This window comes from Balaenoptera ricei, chromosome 21, assembly GCF_028023285.1.
Source record: "Balaenoptera ricei isolate mBalRic1 chromosome 21, mBalRic1.hap2, whole genome shotgun sequence".
In the NCBI taxonomy this organism is placed as follows: domain Eukaryota; kingdom Metazoa; phylum Chordata; class Mammalia; order Artiodactyla; family Balaenopteridae; genus Balaenoptera; species Balaenoptera ricei.
The window spans coordinates 17,482,044-17,502,995 of record NC_082659.1 but is presented as its reverse complement, the minus strand read 5'-3'; the positions used below and the strand labels follow the sequence as shown (position 1 = coordinate 17,502,995).

The 20,952-nt window shown below is 35.9% G+C and overlaps 1 protein-coding gene across 22 annotated transcripts in view; it reads left to right on the top strand.

The window, feature by feature from the left end:
• PCM1 (pericentriolar material 1) overlaps positions 1–20,514 on the top strand; it is an 88,450-nt gene extending 67,936 nt beyond the window's left edge. For all 22 annotated transcript variants that reach the window (XM_059909755.1, XM_059909764.1, XM_059909767.1 and 19 more), the window contains 12 exons: positions 846–1,007; positions 1,264–1,403; positions 6,303–6,437; positions 8,564–8,761; positions 10,364–10,426; positions 10,688–10,823; positions 11,128–11,288; positions 13,873–13,948; positions 14,489–14,745; positions 16,835–16,927; positions 17,019–17,136; positions 18,506–20,514. In XM_059909755.1, coding sequence (XP_059765738.1) covers positions 846–1,007; positions 1,264–1,403; positions 6,303–6,437; positions 8,564–8,761; positions 10,364–10,426; positions 10,688–10,823; positions 11,128–11,288; positions 13,873–13,948; positions 14,489–14,745; positions 16,835–16,927; positions 17,019–17,136; positions 18,506–18,531 — 1,565 coding nt within the window. In that variant the 3' untranslated portion in view covers positions 18,532–20,514. The remainder of the gene's footprint in view (positions 1–845; positions 1,008–1,263; positions 1,404–6,302; positions 6,438–8,563; positions 8,762–10,363; positions 10,427–10,687; positions 10,824–11,127; positions 11,289–13,872; positions 13,949–14,488; positions 14,746–16,834; positions 16,928–17,018; positions 17,137–18,505) is intronic.
• The last annotated feature ends 438 nt before the right edge of the window (positions 20,515–20,952 follow it).

The following is a 20,952-nucleotide window of genomic DNA, read 5'->3' as shown; positions in this document are numbered from 1 at the left end:
CGGGGCACTTAGTTGATAGAATAATCTAATGTTCTATAATTCTAGTGTTTGTTTATATGATGAGAACAAGATTTAGATGATTTCAAAGGCCTTTTCCACTACAAAGAAAAGGGCCAAGCCCTGCTTTATCGTTAGGTACCTACCTTTTAGTAAGCAGTAAGTTTTCCTTTTGCCTTACCCTAATTACGAGGCCTCTAGGCCCTAGCTCCCTCTGATTAAATACCTGTCGAGTCTGTACTGAGCTCATCTCATTATAGAGAAAAATCACTCTGTAGCCAACCCTCTCTCCCTTAATTGTCCCTACTTTCTGAGTTGCCAAGAGATTTTGAATCCTACCTGTTTAGTTTCATTAGCTGATTGTTTATTCACAATCCTTCACCACTAGCTTTGTCTGAAGTGGACAAAGAAGAATTGGGAAATCTCATTCTTAGGTCTTTTCTCTACCTTAATTGCTTGTATTAGGTTGGATTATTTACATCAGAATTTGTATGACATTTTGGAATTAGTTTTTGTTGTACTGTTTATGTGAAGTAATGTATGGACTTGAGAGTCTGAGAGGGCTGGGTTCCAATTCTTGATTCTGTATTTAACTGGCTGTGAAACCTTGGGCAGTCACTTAAGTTCCGTGAAAATGAGGGTACTATCATCTACTTTATAGGGTTATTTTAAGGATTAAGTAAATGTGATAATGTATGCCAGGTACCCAAATAGTACAGTATCTGGAACTTGTTAAGCTAGTTTTTCTTCCTTATGCTCAGACATTATTTTTTTATTAATAAATTTTATGGAATACGTGAAAAAGTTCGCTTTTATATCCTCTAGAAATATTTCTGTTCCATATGCAGGTAACACTGTGATTCACTTAGATCAAGCATTAGCCAGAATGAGAGAATATGAGCGTATGAAGACTGAGGCTGAAAGTAACACAAATGTCAGATGCACCTGCAGGATTATTGAGGATGAGGATGGTGGTGCTGCTGCCCCGACTACGGGTGATGGTTTAGAAGGTGTGTTCTTGAACTGATTAAAAGTAAGACTCATCGCTCCATATATAAAAAATTAAGAGCCCCGCGTGATGTGTAACGGGGATTTTTTGGACCACTTTTCTTTTAATTATCAGGGGTACTAGAACTACATGGCTGTTCCTTTGTGTTATTTTAGCATAAAATCATCAGAGTTTAATATTCTTTAGAATTTTGCATAAAGGTATACATATAACATCATAGACTTTATTTTGCTAATACAGCATTTTCTTTTTTGAAGCGGAAACTCCTATTATTGAAAATCATAGTTCACAGCAACCTGTAAGTGAAGTTTCTACCGTCCCATGTCCTAGAATTGATACGCAGCAACTGGACCGGCAAATTAAAGCAATTATGAAAGAAGTCATTCCCTTTTTGAAGGTAAGCAATTTTTTAAAATAAACAAACTTCTGTATTTATTTTTAAAATTCATACCAAAGACTCCATTGTAATAAATTAAGAAAATAGGTAAACAAAAGAGAAAACTAAAAATCACCCATAATTTTGTCACCCAGAGATAGCTCCTGTCAATATTTTGTCAACCTTTCTGTAATATTTTGTCCATATATTTGTGCATTCTACTTTTTTCAGATATTAATAACATAAACATCTTTCTGAATTGCTATTTTCTACAGCGTATTTTTTAATGGTTACACACTATTGATTCATTATTCATTCAAAAGTATTTGTAAGATGCCTGCTTTGTCCACAAAACCTGGCATATAGTAGTGAACAAGTCAAGACCTTTGCTAACATGGAGCTTACATGCTAAGATGAGAATATGAATTAAAAAAACAAGCAAATATAAAACATATAAGTAGATATATATCAGGTAGTCATACATGCCATGCAGAGAATTAAAATATGGTGATGTGATGGTGTCTATTTTTGACTGGATGATCAGTGAAGACTTTTTAAAGAGGGAACATTTAAGCAGGGGTGTGCATAAGGAGCCAGCTTAAGCCAAGATCATGCCAGACAGAGGAAGGCCTTAAAGTAGAAGCTAGCTTGGCATGTTAAGGAACTGGATGAAGGACCATGTGGCTGTAGGAAATTTGTGTGAGATGATGTTGGAGAAGGGGGAAGGGCCAGTTACATAGAACATCATAGGTATGGTTAGGTGTTTGGATTTTGTTCGAAGTTCGAAGGGAAACTCCTAGAAGGTTTTAAGTAAGAGAGAAACAAAGTCTGGTTTGTTTATGGAGAATTAAATATAGGGGTCAGAAGAGCAATGAGACAGGTGAGAAATGATAATGGCTTAGACAAGGGTGTGGTACTAAAGGGAGAAGTAGACAGTTGGGATATATTTTGGAAATCCGGTCCTACTAACAGTAGGTAGGGTCACCTAAAGCCCAGCACTAGATAAGAGAAGGTGGCCTAGAACTGGGGCCCAGGATCAGGTGATTAAACATATAAAAGTTGTGCAAAAGAGGAAGAGCCAGAGTTGACTAAGTAGGACTGCCAGCAGTGAGCTATGTTGATTGCTACTGTGAGGGCTGAGTATTCATAGAACAGAATTTCCTGTTATTTTGTCAGTTCCTGTTGTTAAACATTTATGTTTATTCTGGTTTCTTTTTCACTATTATGAACAATACTTAAATGATTGAGCTAAATTTAAATACACATCCCATTTTTATTTTATTTATTTTATTTATCAGAAATAATTCTTAGACATAGAATTTTGAGCTTTAAGGGTATAAATATTTTTAAGGCTTTGGGGCCTTATGTGCATTGTCCCTCAGAAAGGTTAACAATTTATATTCCTACTAACAGAATAGTAAGCAGTACCATTAATTTTGTTTAATGACAATGAAAAGGGGAGAGAAAGAAGCGTGCAAGCCAGGGCTTCTTTCTGAGATGGCCCCTTTTACAGTCCCATTTAAAATGGAAATTTAAAAAACTAGAAATGAAAAGACAGTCTTTTCATTCAGATGTGGGAAACTACAAAATATGTTGTCATTGGGCTCATTTCTTACAACCTACTTGTACTTGCCAATGTGTAAGATGTTGACAACAGAAAGTTGTTTCCATATACTTACATTTCTTCCCTCGGTGGAAGTAATTGCTTTCTTTGGAATATTTTAAGAGAAGAGAGATCTTTGAAAAGGCAATTATAGAAACTGCTTTCTCTGAAGAGATGTGATAGCCAAGAGGAGAGAGAGGATCCATCTGTCTATGCCCAAATTATTCCATGTGAAAAGTGAAAAACTTAGCCTTTTCCTGGGCACCCGCAGCAGCTCCAAATGGCTCTTTCTGTCTCTGCTTCCTCTTCTAATCTTTCAACTCTCCTGCTAGCGTTCCTAGCACTTTTAAGGCTTTGGCACTTGCTGATACTTCTACCTGGAATGCTCTTCCTTCATCATACCTGCATGGCTTTTTCCTTTGAACCCTCAAGGCTTTAATCAAATGTTACTTATTGGGTGAGCAGATCTCCCCTACTCCTTATCTGCTTTTCTTTATCTTCATAGTGCTTGTCACCTTATAACCTATTTAATATTTGCTTATTTATTTTGTCTGTCTCCCTTGTTACATGTAAGCTCCATGAAGTAATGGAAGATTTACATCAGAGATGTTAAACTGTTTTGGTCACTGTCTTACCATGCCAAGTATAGTACATGCAGGTAGTAGGTACTTGGTAAATACTTAATGAATTAGTAAGTGAATGGATCCACCAAACCTTGACTGTGGTTTTCAAACTGATCAAGTGCAGTTTGAAGTATAGTTTGAAAACAGTTGGCCTATAGAATCCAGATCAGATTCAGCATCGCTCATAAAACTTTTATAGCCTGGTCCCAGCCTCATAACTATTCCTTCCCACGTACCTTGTATCCTCCTTGACATTGTTCAAAAAGGCACCTTGCCCATTTTACTTCCTTTGCCTCGAATGCCCTTCACCCTTCCTCTGGCAGTCACACCCTTGAGGACCCAGCTGAAGTATGTTAGCATGTACTTGCAGGCAGGATTTCTCCTTCTTGTCACTGCTTCAGGGATACTTGGTACATATTTTTATTACAGCACTTATGACAAAGTATCACAATTTTTTGCCTGTATCTCCCCACTAGAATAATGTCTTTCTCGATTTCTTAGTATTTTCACTCAAGAAGGACTTCAGAGACTAGATGAAGGGAATCTGAGGAGATAAGACAAATACATCAGTTTCATCCGTTATTCCTGTGCATTTATTAAAATATGTATTCACCCCCTCACATATTTATATTCCTATAAATTATAAGAATATATATATATTCTTATAGATAGATAGGTAGATATTCATTTAAGAGTTTGAAACCATTCCCTAAAGTAAATTGACAAACTATTCAGGTCATTGCTTGCTTCTATCTTAGGCATAGACAACAAAGCATTACCTTTTTTCTTATAGGTTTTTGTTTTATTGTAATTCAATAAATACTTTTAAACATGTCTTTTTGGTTGAATTAGGTATATTGTTAGTGATATTTATCTGATATGTACAGTTATTTTCTAAGTGTTAAAAAATATAAATGATTTAGCTTTATGTGTAGGGAATGCGACCATCTCAGGAAATTTTATTGCATTTACAGTTTTGTGTCTGATTAAGTTATATCCTTTCATAAGGATCCCCTACTAAATTTAGCATTGCAGACAGTTTCTGAGGCCAACAAAATGAGTAGGACTAATGGTCTGATTTTAACTATTTTATGATGTCTCATTTCACTTCAAATCTTGACTTTCCGGGTGAGATTATAGAACTAAGAACTAAGATTCTAAGATTATAGAACTTCTTTGTTACACCCAGTCACCTAAGCTTGCCTTACACCCAGTCACCTAAGCTAGACTTCCTTTCTCTTACCCTCTATCACCTGTGAGTCAAAAATTGATTTTGCCCCTAAGAGCAGTTAGTTTTACTTCCTTCTCGCCAATAGCATAATCTTAATTCATATCTTTGAAGTCGAGAGATTTCACCACTGCATGTGGTTTAGTTTCCCAGCTTCATCTCTCACTGCTCTCCATCTAGATAAATACTTGTTTCAAACTACTCAACATTTCCTATACCTGCCATTTCTTTTTCATATATCAGCCCTTTGTGCAACTAGTCATCATTGAAAATATAAAATGCTGTCACTCTTTTCTGCCTGACTGACCTTTCTTCAGTGCTCTGATATGCTCCCACAGCTCCTTAGGGCACCTAGTGTGTGCTTCTTTTAGGATCCTTATTTATTCAGCAAGTAATGAGTATCTCCTGTGAGCTAGCAGCTGTGCTAGGTGATGAGTAAGAAACGGTCCCTGCAGTTTAAAAGTATCACCTACTGGACAGTGCGTAGCTTGTAGTGATTGATGTATTCATGATCCGACTCCTCCACTGGTATTTGATTCCTTGAAGACGGGGACTGTTGTCTTTTTATTAAATTGCCTGCCTTGACACATGAATTTTTTAAAAATGAGCTTAAATCCTTAGATTTAAGGGATCTTAGACATCATCTAGTTTGGCCACCTTGTTTTACACATTTGTAATGGAAGGGGAAAAAACCCCACAAACTTAACGTGAGTCAAGGTTAGAGGACCTGCCCGATGAGTTGAGTGGCAGAAAGGACCAGAAGCTTGAGGTTACTTGGTAAGGATGCGTTAGGACGCACCTCAGGAAGTTAACGGTGGTGTGGATTGTGATGCAGCCTGCACATGCTTCCAAAGGAAGATTAAGGTGATGAAGAGAGTTGCCCAAAGGGGCTTGTTAAGAAAGGACAGTAGTTCTCAACTGGGTGTGATTTTGACCCTAACAACATTTTGTGATGTCTGGGTATGTTTTTTAGTTGTCAGAACTTGGGAGAGTGGAGGGTGCCATTTGCTTCTAGTGGGTAGAGGCCAGAGGGCTGCTAAATATCCTACAATGCACAGGATGTCAGCAGTGCCAAGGCTTAGAAAAGTTAGAAGATAACGCAGAGGAAGTTGGGTGGAAGGTGAAGTGTGGTTGTGAGAGTAGTTGAAATGAACTGAACTGCAAATAGGAATACAGGCAATATGGAAACCATGGCATGAGTAGTTCCTTAAAGTACAGAAAGGAAGTGATGGAAAATGTTGAATCAGCCAGTTTCTTTTACTGGCTGTTATCTGCTATGGTGAGTCAAAATTTGCAAACCTTTTAATGTGTGTAGGGGGGAGTTTGGCTATTCTTATGAATGAAGTTTCCAAGTGTGCATCTAAAAGCTGAAGAGCTTATGCAAGAAAAATACAATCTCATATTATGTGGATTAATAGTTTTTAAACAAGGTAAGTTACATCCTAACCAACTAGGATTTTTCTCAGGAGCACATGGATGAAGTATGCTCTTCTCAACTTCTGACGTCAGTAAGACGCATGGTTTTGACTCTTACCCAGCAAAACGATGAGAGCAAAGAGTTTGTAAAGTTCTTCCATAAACAACTTGGAAGTATATTACAGGTAAGAGTTTGTACTTGTATGACTTCAATATGTACCATGCGGTTAGGATTTTTTTTTCCCGCCATTTTCTGACATTACACAGTTTATTCAAGTAGATATTCATTCTAGCATCCATTTGGGATGACATTTTAATACTTCTTAGGTTATTGCTTACTTAGTTAAAAAAAAGTTGGATTAGGGCCTGTGTCTTCATTTAACTTTATCATCTCTAAGGCCTGTCCCAACTCTAATAAAAGTTTGTTTTGATTTTTCTCCTACCCAATAAGAGCATTTCAAGTTTGAATTGTTTAAAAAGTATTCCGTGATATTTTCTAAAATAATTATTTTTACCAATCTGGGAAATTGTAGAAGCCGGAAGCTAGCTTTTGATTGTAGAGACTTCTTAGGCTGTAACAATAACTAAATCATGTGACGGTTAGTGGTTTGTAACTGGGGCAGTTTTGCCTCCCGGGAGGCATTTAGCAGTGTCCTCAGACCAACAGGCAGGGAGGGGCTGGTAGTAGCACCTTGTGGAATGTTAACAGTGCCAAGGAGGAGAACCCCTGTGTTAATGAGTAGGGATACCATAATTACTCCATATAATAAACATCTTGACAGTTAAATTCACCGGTATGTTTTCCCATTGAGATAGTTCAGTGATGTGTATTATTGCTCCAAACTGGAAAATATGTTTTTCTTTTCATCTGTATTACAGAATTTTCCTGTAAAATTTTTCCTTGCTTCCTATTCCTGTGTTTAATTTAAATTGGTTTTAGAGATAGTATTTTCACTTTGTCCATCAAATTTTTAAAAACCCTAGGTTGATGTGCTTTTCCATCACTATAATTTTTCATTTTGTTTTTAATAAGACTGAAGTATAAATTTCAGGAAATCTATAGTAATCTATATAAATCTATATAATCTATATAAATCTATAGTAATAGATCCTAAATTGTCCTGGCTCTATTTAATCTAGTTGTACTAACACATAAGGAATATAAGACATCTGTGGTGTTATGCATTGTTTTAAAATGTTTAGGATAATTTTTAGATAAATGTATTTTTATAAACTTAACTAGGTAACTTATTCCTACAGAAAGAAAGAACTCCATTTTAGAGTCAGGTTGAAAGAGAAACTGTTGATACTTTAAATGTTTTTGTTAATCAGGATCCATGCAGCCCTTCCTCAGTTTTGTCTACTGTTACAATTGTGGGCAGATTCCATATATTAATTTGCACGTAAGTTTTTTTTTTCTAAGTCTAAGAAAATTCGACTGCTTTTCTTTCATCTTATTCCTAATTTTTTTCGCAAGGAGACCTACATGAAGAATAAAAGTTAGTTTACATTAAATCTTGCCCAGAGTTGAAAATTTTCTTGAGGTAGAGATTAAATTAGTCTTCTACTTTTTCTCTTACAAAACCTATTCAGTGAATTTTTTTTCATGAAGGACCCAGGGTTTGTACTTCTCTCCATCACTGTGCTAGATAAGGTGTTTTTTTGGGAGGGAGGGGGCACTGAGCATTAGAGTTGTTTGCCTGTTTTCTAAATAGCATAGTCCATATTTTTAGGAAGAAAGAAAAATAAAAGCGGTTTTGTAAAAAATGTGTAGAGTATAGCAGACTTGTTCATTTGATGATACTATATTTCAGCTTAAATAGAACTAAAGTTTACTTTTAGACTGATTTTGAAGAGAAACTTTAAATTAGAGTGATTGGCTGCCTTACATAAAGGGGAAAACTGGAAAAGTATCTAATGGTGTTTTCGTCTCTCACGGCGCTCCAGCTTTTCACTGTGGTTCATATGTATATCCTCTGGTACTGTGTGGGACCTCTTGTGAGATTAGGAATCCCTTATCTTCTGTATTTGTGGCTAGCAGTTATATTACATAGGGACTAAAGCTGTGGATGACCATATGTTCTTTTGTATACCTGTAAGCAGGACTAGCAAGATTCCTACTTAGTAATATTAATATATCTTTTCTTAGCCTGTCTTAGCCATTAGGTTTAAGTTTTTCAATACTAAAAAGTAATAATATTGTTTTCTCATTGGTGAGTATTATAATTTAAACTTGTTAATTGTTTGTATTGCTTTACCCACAGTTGAAGTTTACTGTAATCTTAAAGCTATTTGGTTTATCTTTGAACAGGATTCACTGGCAAAATTTGCTGGCAGAAAACTGAAAGATTGTGGAGAAGATCTTCTTGTAGAGATATCTGAAGTGTTATTTAACGAATTGGCTTTCTTTAAACTCATGCAAGATTTGGATAATAATAGTATAACTGTTAAACAGAGATGCAAAAGGAAAATAGAAGCAGCTGGCGTGATACAGTCTTACGCGAAAGAGGTAAATTACATGCATTTTGATTTTAGGAGTAGTTATAATTAGCATATAAATGTAGTTCTTGATCATTATGAGTAACTAAAATCATACTTGACCTCAGCAAAAGTAGGTTTTTTAGTAATAGGAGTTAATCAGGAATGCAGGCAGGAACGGGTGGCAGGAATTGTCAGATAGCCACTTCACGTTACTGCCACTTAACGCAGGTTTCCAGAAGAGAGAGGAGGAGTGGGATCCGGCCCGTGGCCAGCTGCCTGCCGTGGTTATTGCCAATCCCAGCAGATGCCCCGGGAGTATTTATCACTCCAGCCAACACTTATGCTTGTTATTAGTCAGGGCTTTGGTTGTATATCCCTGTAGCTGCTTATACCCTGTTAAAGTAGTCTTGATCACATATGAAATTGGATGTTTTTTTTCCCTCAACTTAAGGCATACCAGGAGGCTTTTTCCCTAGACAAGCACCCTTTTCTTGACTCCAATCATGAGAGGGAAAGCAGGTCAAGACCCAAAACGGAAACAGATAACCCTTCTTCCTGAAATCTAAAGTAGATAAAGTCAAGTCATCTTTTTCACACTTTTCATAATGTTTTTTATTGTAGACATAAATAAGTTTCACATCATTTCAGTCGTTGCTTAGAGCTTGAAAAAAATAAAAGACGATGATACTATTAAAAAAATGATAGGAAGGGTTGCTTTAGATGGCGGAATCACGAGGCTCCTTCAGGGGATGAAAAGTGAGGTAAGCCATGGAGGGACAAGAGGAGTTTATAATGAAGATGAAAGGGAAGAGCATTCCAGGCAGAGAGAACTGTTAAGTATAAAGAAAGACTCTTAAGGCAGGATTGAGTGTTTTGGAGAATAGAGAGAAGGCCAGGGAGGCAGGAACACTTTAAATGAGACGAGCATGTAGGAGATGAGGTACACAGAGGTAGGTAGGACCAAGTTATGGAACCTTAGAAACTGTGGTAGAGACCTTATATTTTATTTTGTTGTAAGCATGATGGAAACTCATGGGAAAGTTTGGAGTAGAGGAGTGACATAGTCTCAGTTTAAGATTTGTCTGGATATGATATTAATTAGGAATTGTAGAAGAGTAGAGATGGAAGCAGAGAGACCAGTTGTAAGGCTGTTGCAATAGTCCAGGTAAGAAATTATGTGTCTTATCTTTGAGTGTGTAACAACAGATACCTTTGGATGATTGAGTCAATAACGCATTCTAATAGTTTCAGTGTGGATAATAAAAGTAAAGTACAGGCTGGTTCCTAGTTTTCTGGCTTGTGCATTTGGGTGGATGAAGAGCCATTTACTGAGATTGGGAAGACTGAAGGAAGATGGGGTTTTGGAAGGGAAGGAATCTAAATTTTTGTTTTGGATTTAGTAAGTTCGTGATATTTCTTACACATCCAAAGAGATGTCCAGTAGACAGTGTTGCTTTTTGTTTTGTTCGTTTAAAAGATTTAAATGAAAGAGTTGAATTTACATTTCTAAGAAAACACTCAACTCTTTGGATGATGGTTAAAAAGTGCAGCATTTGTTAAGGTTTACTGAGTACTTAAGTGTAATGATGAATGGTTACCCCTAAATTCTGCTTAATTGATTTGCTTATAGGCCAAAAGGATTCTTGAAGGAGATCATGGCTCACCTGCTGGAGAAATTGATGATGAAGACAAAGTATGTGCTAATAATGCTTTTGAAACAAAAGATTAAATAATTTAAGTAGCTTTTACCTTAATGTTTGAGAGCAAAGTATATCATAAAATATCCTTTCTTCTGACAAACTTTTATTTTCTTTTAAAAACAGAACTAAATTTAAAATGATTCTTTATATTTTTTATTAGATAATAACTATTATTAATTTTTATGATAGACTTACTGTATACCTTTTAAAAATGTACTTTAAGGTATTAATTACTCAAATTTATTTGTGGCTAGGACAAGGATGAGACTGAAACAGTTAAACAGACTCAAACAGCTGAGGTTTATGATGGTGATGGTCCCAAAAATGTGAGCTCTGATGTCTCTGATCAAGAGGAAGATGAAGAAAGTGAAGACTGTCCAGTGTCTATTAGTAAGTCTGAAGGTTCTAGACTAGGTTTATACATTAGTTCTTTATAGATGGCTTATTGAAACAGTTTGGTGGAGTGGAATGATTATGGAATTAGGTGTCAAGCAACTCTGAATTTGAATTTCCGTGTGACCCTGACTAAATTACCTGTCCTTTCTACACCACAGTTTTCTAGTACTTACTGTTTTAAAGATTTCAGATACTGTATGTAAAGCACTTGAGCAATGCAGGAATGCAATAAATGGTAGCTATTATTAAGATTTAAGTGCTGAAATTTTACTAAAAGTTGTGTTATTAATCAACTTAGATTTGTCCAAAGCTGAAACTCAGGCTTTGACTAATTATGGAAGTGGAGAAGATGAGAATGAAGATGAAGAAATAGAAGAATTTGAAGAGGGACCTGTAGATGTCCAGACTTCACTGCAGGCTAACACTGAAACTACAGAAGAAAATGAACACGACGATCAGGTATTCCAGTGCAGACTAACACACCCTCCACCAGTCTTACTGTAACTACTAAAAAGCTGATTCTTTTTACAGATGTTAAAATTTACAACTTCCCCATTCTCATTTTCATGAATACAAACTACTTTAATATTCTTATTGAAATCCTAAACACTATTATTATTTTTGTATTTAGCAATGTTTACATTTAAAGCACTTCAAAAAAAAATTTTTTTTTTTTTTGATAACAAGTCCTAAAAAACTATGTGATTACTTCAGAAGATCTGGATTTTTAAGTTTTATTTTTTTCTAGTTATACATGGAAGTGGTATGTAACAAAATAAAATCATTCCCTTTCCTACCTTCACCTCATCCTGCCCCAGAGGCAAACTTTTGTATGATTGCTTCTGCTGTTTACTTCCTTACATCTGAATAATATGTGTGTGTATTTATTCATTTATGTATTAGGCATTACCTACTGACTTCTATTACAGCAGGTGAAGATTTTTAGGTCACTTACGGCTCCTCATTTAATTATATTAATCCTGTCCACCTCATTTAATTATACCTTTTGGTTAAATCTGTATTTAACCAAATATTTAGATTTAACCAAACTTTGTAAATATTACTGACCGTTGAGCTAAGCAAATATTATTTATTGCTAAGTCTTACACATTTTTTCACCTGAATTTAATAATTGTCTCAATTTTTTTATTTACTCACTTTTCTTTCATCAGAAACTCAAGTCTTTGCTATGCCCATCAGTAGTTTTATAAACCTTTCAGTAGAATTTTCTACATGAACCAATTAGTCAGTTTTGTCCTTCCTTCCTGGAGCATTCTCCTTTCCTGCTCCATTCTGGGTTTGGCTGTTCTTTAGACCTTTAAATAGCTACCAGCCTGGGAATCCCCTTTGTTGTTCTTTATTAGATCTCAGTTTCTGGAATCAAATCTTGCCTTTCTCTTCCTTGGTTTATTACCTCATTTTGGTGGAGCACATCTTCCAGTAGCTCTCTAAGAAAGAGTGCAAAGAATATTTTGAGGCTTTATATTGTCTAAGAAAACTTAACACTTCAGTGTTGAAAATCATTTTCCCTCAGGTCTTTGAAGGCACTGTTTCCTTGTCTTCTAGTTTTCAGTGTTGCCATTGCCTTTCTTTATTCTGATTCTTCATATATATCTTTTTTTCTTTCTAGCTCTAGAAGCTTTCCCTCCATCCCCACCTCCCCACCCCCACCCCCCACCCCCACCCTGGAGCTCTGAAACTTTACAGTGATATACATTGTTGCAGGTCTTTTTTCATTCACTACACTAGGTACTCAGTTGTCTTTTCAATATAGCATGTTCTTCAGGTTTGGTCAATTTTATTTTATTTCTTTTATTTCTTCCTTACCATTTTCTCTTCTTTTCTTCTGGAATAAATGTTATCAAACGTTATTAGCTCTCATGGGTTGATCTAATTTTCTCCTCTCTTTTATTGTCTCATTGCTCTTTCTCTTTTACTTTTTGGGAGATTTCTTTGACCTTAATACCTATATGAAATTATTTTTATTTCAACTGTTATATTTTTAATTTCTAAGTACTTTTTTCCTGATTGTTACTTTTTTATAGCACCCTATTACTTCATCAAAGCAATATTTTCTCTTACCCACCTAGAGGCTTTCTTTAAATATCCACTGTACCTTTGGTGCTTATATTAAAGAATAATACATCAAAAAGCCAGGTGGGGTTCTTTTGGGCTTCACCATAGGGTAGCCGAGTGTATAGGTTTTTGACAGAAAGTCCCAAATGTTAATTCCTATTGGTCTTTTCTCTGGGGTGGTTTAGTTTCTCCAAAGTAGGGAGGGTCCTCCAGTCTCCTTCTGCCTCCTTGGCTGTTGGTGTTCTGCAGTTAGATGTAGGATTAGGGCTGAGGGTCCCACCTCTATACAGACTTGCACTAGATCTTTCTGTTTCAGTGTGACACTTTATCCTGTCTTCACTTGTGCTTTCTGCAGCCTACCCCTTCCCTGGTGGCCCCTGGTCTGAGGCTCACTAGTTCCTTTTCTCCAAAACATAATCTCCCATTTTCTGTTGAGCCTGGGGGAGGGAATCTAAAGGTCCATATATTTCTTAAACAGCTTCAGACAACCACCAGCACCGTCCCCTTGTCACCAGCTCCCACCCCACGACTGTACTCCTTCCTTCCTAGCATCTGGTACACCCAGTTATGAGGTGTCTTCAGTTTTCTGTCCTCCTGCAGAAGGCACTTAGCTCTGTTCATCTTTCTCTCCTCCTCGTCATTTCCTCTTCCTTTCACTTAACATCTGCATATAAACAGGTGTCTTTTAGTTTCATTTAAGATAGAGTCTGGTCTGAAAAAAACAGTGAAAACTAGTGGAGTCCGTAACATTCAGTTCCTTGTGTTCCTGTGCGGCTGAGAAGAGGAGCCCTTGTCCTGGGCTGCCGCGGAACTGCAGCCACCGCCGCCTCCCTGAAACACTTTCAGGGGGTATTTTAAATTCCCCTGTCTGAGGTCTCAGGCTGGACATACCACACTTACCAAGCATCTCCTGCATAGTGACCATATATTTAGGCCCTGCTATTAAGACATCACTTTTTCCTTCCAGGTTCCACAGCACGATTTTGAAAAATCAGCGGAAAGCAAAAATGTCCCATCAGAACAAGAACCCACTACTAGTAAAGGTAAGAAATCTAAATAAGTTTCAATGTTAAGATTATCTGTAGTGCCCTTTATGTGCTTAAAAACAAAAAAATCTAAATTCTTAGCTAATGGAAGTTCAAAGGTGTTTTGGACCTGAGGTATGTCTTTTTTTTTTCTCCATAAATCCTTTGTAGAAAACATGAGGGCTTTGTTTCTGCAAACAGCTGTTAAAGAATAGTTCACAAATATTTAAACACAGAAAAAAATTTTGTAAGGAAGGTATCTTTAGATACCAATGCGGGGGATTTTTTAAAAATACCCATTCCTGGGCCTTACTCCTGAAAATCCTATTTCATTAGAAATCAGGTGCATTTCAGGAATCTAATATTTAAAGTATCCCCAGATGAATCTGGTCAAATAAATTTGGGAACCATTGATAAAGATAATTTCTAGTTGCCTTTTCTTTTGGGTCTTAAATGTCTTGATTACTCTAATTTATACAGTTTAGTCTTTATTTGGTATAATAGTAAATTTAATGACAGTTGTATTACACTAATGTTAAGACTTTCTTTTGATGACAGATGACCAAGATAGCACTCCTGTGAAGCCCTGTTACCTCAATATCTTGGAAAATGAGCAACCTTTAAACAGCACTGTCCAAAAGGACGCTCTTACTACCATCGATTCATCTAATCAGCCTAACGCTTTGCCTTTACCTTTAACTGAAATTGAAACCTTGGTGCCTAGAGTCAAAGAAGTTAAATCTGCCCAGGAAACTCCTGAAAGCTCTTTGGCTGGAAGTCCTGACACTGAATCTCCAGTGTTAGTGAATGACTATGTATGTATCATTTGCATTTCATTTCTGTGCATATTTCTTCATTTTCAGGTTAACATTTCTAGTATATAAACATAACTCTGCTTTGTGTTTAGGTTTAGAAACTGTCGGAACATTTTTATTTCTTACTCAGACTTATTTTAAACTTGAACAGAAGAGTGATAGTGAATTAAGATGACCATCTCAAAACCTAAAATTCCACTTTTCATAGTTTTGAGAAGCAAAGAGATGAGTTTTATATGGAAACCTTGAGGGAGTTCAAGTTCAGATCTAAAGGGGTAGTGATATGTGAATCATCTCTTACGCCATCCACGCTTGACTTCTCAACAGTTTGGAACACTTCATAATCTTTGATAACCCTGAAAGTTTACATTTGGGATGGGAAATAAAGCAGTTTGACAGCACTAGAGTCCCTAGCTCTGTATAGGGGATGACAGAAAAGTAAGCTAGCAAATCTGCATTTATGATGTAAGTAGCTAAGTTTAGTTTTACTCTGGACGTTTGTTTCAATTTAATTTTATAGCAAATAGGGTTTTTTTTGTGGATCCTTGGGCTGTATATGTTATATATACTTCACTTTCTCTTGTCAGTAAAACTGAAGGGATTTGTAATAATGTACCTTTAGGTCTAAAGAATATGTTTCACATATTTTTTAATTAACATCAGTTTTCTGCCCAAAGATATACTTATGATTTCACAGCTTCTCAGCAAGGGGGTTATAATACTTCAAAACATTCGTAGAAAGAGTAACTCTCTTAACTGTTTTATTTGCTTCACTACCCGTAAAATTTTGCATTTAAAACTGTGAAAGTTACTTACTAGATTTGTTCTTGTTATCATTTGATGAGTGCATAGAATTACTGTAGGAGGCATTCAATCAAAATTAACTTGAAATTAGATCTCAGAGGGTCTTGAATTTGAATTTTAGGCAGGGAACACTACTGAAGGTCTTTGCGCAAGAAAGTGAAATGGTCAAAGTCACGGTTTTTGAAGATGAATCTGATGACTGTGTAAGAAGTGTTGTCAAGCAAGCTGTGTTAGGAGCCTCCATTATCATATAAATACAAAGTGAGCTGAACAGAGAGACATGGGTGAGAAATGTTTCAAGAAAAAGAAAAACCTAAGGTTTCTACTGGGTAATTGGTAGAATGATGATACTATTAAAAATCAAAGAACTAGGAGAATAAAAGACATCAGTTTTCAGGAAAAACAGTGTGAGGTGTTTTTTAGTAACTTTTGTGAGTTACTAAGTTCATACCTCATCTTTCTATTTGAACCTCTGGAGTTGATACTGAAAGTCTGTAGGGGCTTCGCTGGTGGCACAGTGGTTAAGAATCCACCTGCCCATGCAGGGTACATGGGTTCGAGCCCTGGTCTGGGAAGATCCCACAGGCTGCGGAGCAGCTAAGCCCATGCGCCACAACTACTGAGCCTGTGCTCTAGAACCCCCGAGCCACAACTACTGAGCCCACATGCCACAACTACTGAAGCCCACACGCCTAGAGCCCGTGCTCTGCAATGAGAGAAGCCACCGCAATGAGAAGGCCGCGCACCGCAACGAAGAGTAGCCCCGCTCGCCGCAACTAGAGAAAGCCCGTGCACAGCAACGAAGACCCAACACAGCCAGAGAGAGAGAGAGAGGGAGAGAGAGGGAGAGAGAGGGAGAGAAAGAAAGAAAAAAGGAAGGAAGGAAGGAAGACTGTAAATGTTTACTTATATTCTGCTGGATACAGCTCTGATGCATTCTATAAACATATCAAGTAATAAGAGTAGTTGTTCTAATTATTTTAGCCCTCAGTATTACTATTACTATTTTTTCCTCTAACCTGTGTGAACTGGCTCTTTGTTTTATAAAATGGGGACAGAAAAGCTTGACTGTGTGCCCACAGTTGCAAGTGTGTAGCCCTTCCCGTGAACTCTAGATTTCTGTTCTATTCACTGAGCTGAATATAGAAGAAAAGCAAATATGATAGAATTACTGACATATATACACATGTAAGAATCCACTTTATCTCTTGGCATGGATGACTTTGGTTTAGATCCAGAGATAGAGTGGATTGCCGTCATTAAATATAATTTGTTAATCTTATAGGAAGCAGAATCTGGTAACATAAGTCAAAAATCTGATGAAGAAGACTTTGTGAAAGTTGAAGATTTACCACTTAAACTGACAATATATTCAGAGGTATTTTGCTCTCTTTAATTAAAGTTGTCTTTATATAACAAATATTGTTAAGGTGAAAAATGATTTTGTATTTTTAATTTTCATTCTAAAGGCAGATCTAAGGAAGAAAATGGTAGAAGAAGAACAGAAAAACCATTTATCTGGTGAAATATTATGTGAAATGCAGACTGAAGAATTAGCTGGGAATTCTCAGACACTAAAAGAACCTGGTAAGTGTTATCAGTTTTAACCGTATCATATTGAAAAGCTACTGAATCTTGATACCATCATTTTGTTTTGTTTTTTAAATGTGCTACTAGTACCTGGAATATCTAAGCTAAACATTAGAAAGGAAGCATAGTTCTATAAAAATTTGTTCAACTGCCCAATTTATAAAATAGTATTATAATATTTTTCTGTTTTTAGTTCTAACAAAGTAATATATGCACATGGCTTAAGAAAGAAAGGTATAAAGCAGTTAGTGATGATTGGCAAGAGCCCGTTTCTTTTAATTATTGGTTTTCAGTTCTTTTGGAGGAGACCCTCTAGATCTCTAAATACTATTCTTATAATTTTTCTTAATTTTAAAAATTAGATAATATTTCCTGTCTCCCAAATGAAAAGTATTTAGACCTACCTCTTCTTTCAGTGTTTATATTATTTTTGGTTTTTCTGTTACCTTTGTTCTTATAAATATATACATTTTCTAGTTCCATCAACTTTGGTCATTACCCAACTACTTGCTCCTCCCCTTTTCCTTCTGCCTCCTCTGTTCAGTTTCATTCATATTCTTACGTTATTAACATTATTAAAGTAAACACACGTACATTCTGTTTTTGTAACTATAATAATTGAATCTTCTATAATTTCCTGAAGATGATTCTATATAAATATGATTTGTTGCAGAGCCAAGTGATAGTCCCAGATTTCCTTCTTTATGGGTCTAATAGCACAACCCAAGGGCCACTCAGAGGAGCACATTTCTTGCATCAAGGTCAAAGATTTTCTTTTTTGTTCATCAATTCATCAGTTGATGAAACTCATATAAGATTTTTTGTTTTTTTAAGAAATAGGGTGAAGAGAAGTGCAAACCAAATGTCAAACCTTCAGTTACTTTCCCAGTCTTCAGCCCACTTCTGCCTGTCAGGACTCAGTTGGTGCCCTCTGCACTGCCGCCTGTGCTAGCGCGTCTAGGCTGCAGCTTCCTCCCCTCTTCCCTCTGCCTCCGTCCCCTTTGAGCGTCCTGGGAACTTGTTGTGGTTCCCCATCCTCTGTTCTCTCACAACCACTCTTCTTCTGTTGGTCTGGGTTTATTCATTTTTATACTTCTTTTCTTTTTTTTTTCTAGTGGGGTTTTCTTTTTGAGAGAGAGGAAGTATCTGCTTAGTCTGCCATCTTAAAATGGAAACCCTTACCTATGCCTTTTAAACTCTTGCTGTGTGTTATCAGGGAATTATTGTAGCAAACTAAGTTTCTTTTGTAATAACTTTATATTAGAAGTGAAAGTTTTAATGGAAGAGAGCAGTATTAAACTAAATTCTCTAAGGTCTTAACTCAGTAAGTAACTTATAAGGCATTAACTGTGATTCTGTTTTTCAGAGACGGTGGGAGCCCAGAGTACATGAGATGTCTTCAGAGGCTCATCTGACTCTCTTTACATAGTCAGTGCATATATGAAAATGGCACTAAATAAACATCTGTTTTGATCTGTAAAAAATGTAAATTAGTTTGACACTGCGATTTTGGTAGGTGTGCTTATTTCTGCCCATGGCAGTTTAAAACATCAAAAACTGAGTTCTGGACAGATTCAAGCCTTGATACACCGTGGGGTTTTTTTCTTTTTCTTTCTGTCATTTTTTTTGGTCTTGATTTTTTTTCCCCATTGTGATGTTTGGTAACGTTAAATTTAAAATGTAGTTTTAAATAAAGTTTGGACTTAACCTGTAAACTATCTTTTTGGAAATTATGTTGAATTCTGTACAGCAAGTCACTGTTCTGTATAATTAGGCTATTCAAAGAGCAGTGGTCAAGAGTTAGAGAAGTATACTATTTATTGTAAAGCCCAGCCTTTAGGCCAGGCTTCCAAATAATGCCAGTGTTGCTGCTGTTGGGTCTAATGTTCTTTTAGATACTTGCATCTCTTATTCCTGTGCAAGAATAGGGCAGGTTATAAAGGTATCCAGGTTATTGTAGAATATATATTAATATTCTATTCAAATTGGATAATAAGTTTAGAACACTTGTCCTTAGTACCTAGAACTTACATAATTATCTATTAGATAAATATTTTCTAGAATTTCAATTCATATCTGTGTTGCCTCAGTCTAAAAGTAAAAAAAAAAAAAAAAGTTTTCTATAATTAGAGAGTATTTCTGCACAGCCAAGTAACATTGTGATTAATTTTAAAAGGAAAACCAAGATCTTTAAAGTAGAGATTAATAGAACTAAATTTATGTACCAGCACGTTAAAGTTCTATATGCCTTTGGACAGCCTTGCCTTTTGAGAAGATAGTTTAGCCAAAGCATAGCAGTTGCTTTTGTATGCAGTGAGAGAGAAGCAGGTTCGCAGATGAAGTTTTGAGTAACGAAAATCTACATGACCTCTTTGTCACTAAGTAAATCAGCTTTTAAAAGGTGGTGTAGCTTTAGATCCCAAACTTGCCATATACCCAGTAAGGCTTCACATAGCCAGTTAACAATTAAGTCATCTTTACAGATTCTTTCTTGAATAAAATAAGAAGAATTGTTCCAAATAGTCTTTTAAATTTGTCAACAATTAACTGAAGTACCCCATAAGAAAAGAATTTGGTTGGTGTTCCTCTGAAATTCTTGCCTGATACTTCAGTGTAAAAGTATAATGTCCAGTCAGGGAGTATTAAATGAGGATTTCCCTATGAGGGCATTGACTGTATTGCTCCATAATTTAAATTATGTGAGACATATATCTCCAACTTTCTGAATTAGTAAAACTTATTCAGAAAACTATCATTCCAGAAACAGGAATTCTTATTCAATTGGCTTGACTTCAGGGAAATTGAAACATAAGTTACATTATATGTATACTTAAGTTCTGTATTTGTTTTCTAGACTCTGTACAGAAACTTCATTTTGATACTCAAGCCAGGCCTTACATATTAAGACTGTCTCTCTCTCTCTGCATGCATTTTAAAGATCGATACAGTGGAAGCGTTGTACTTATACCTTAGTTATTACTGTAGTATCTGTGAACCTTATCAAACTTGCTTATTTGACTTATGTTATAGCTGTTGTAATATGGTCTGTTGTTTTCTATTATAGTAGATAATTTAGTTTTAAAATACCTAGGACTTGAGAGCAGATAACTTGTTTAATATGTTTTTCCCTGGTAACTGTTGCTAAAGGGGTTAGGCATTGAATATTACTGTTTGTCTTCATTTTTAAGTTAAAAATTTGGTTAGAGATAAAAGAGGAAGAAAAGGTCAAACTGAGTGAGAGAGAAACCTCGCAGGTTGAAATAATGCCTAAAAGAGTGAGCTCGCCAGACTGTGCAGCAGGTACTCTTTGTATTTTGTAACATTCACTTTGGGTAAATGCTTTTTCACTGTTAATAAATGTATATCCTGCATACAGCCCTGAGTTGCATTTTCATTTAAATTGACATACTCATTTATGCTTTAGAATTTATTCCAGAATTGTGGCTTATTTGACTATTTTAAATGTGTAAAAAAACCCCTCAATACAAACTACTATATATAAAATAGAAAAATAACAAGGTCCTACTGTATAGCACAGGGAACTATATTCAGTATCCTGTAATAAACCATAATGGAAAAGAATATGAAAAAGAATATATATGTATATGTATAACTGAATCACTTTGCTATACACCAGAAACTAAAACAACATTGTAAATCAACTATACTTCAATTTTTAAAAAAATCAAGACATGAAAAATAACGACATATCAACCAACCAGAGAGAAGATTTATTAAACTTGAGACATTTTTCTTACAGTGTGGCTGTGCTCTTCTATTTTTTAGTTACATCTGTCTTATATACTACATACA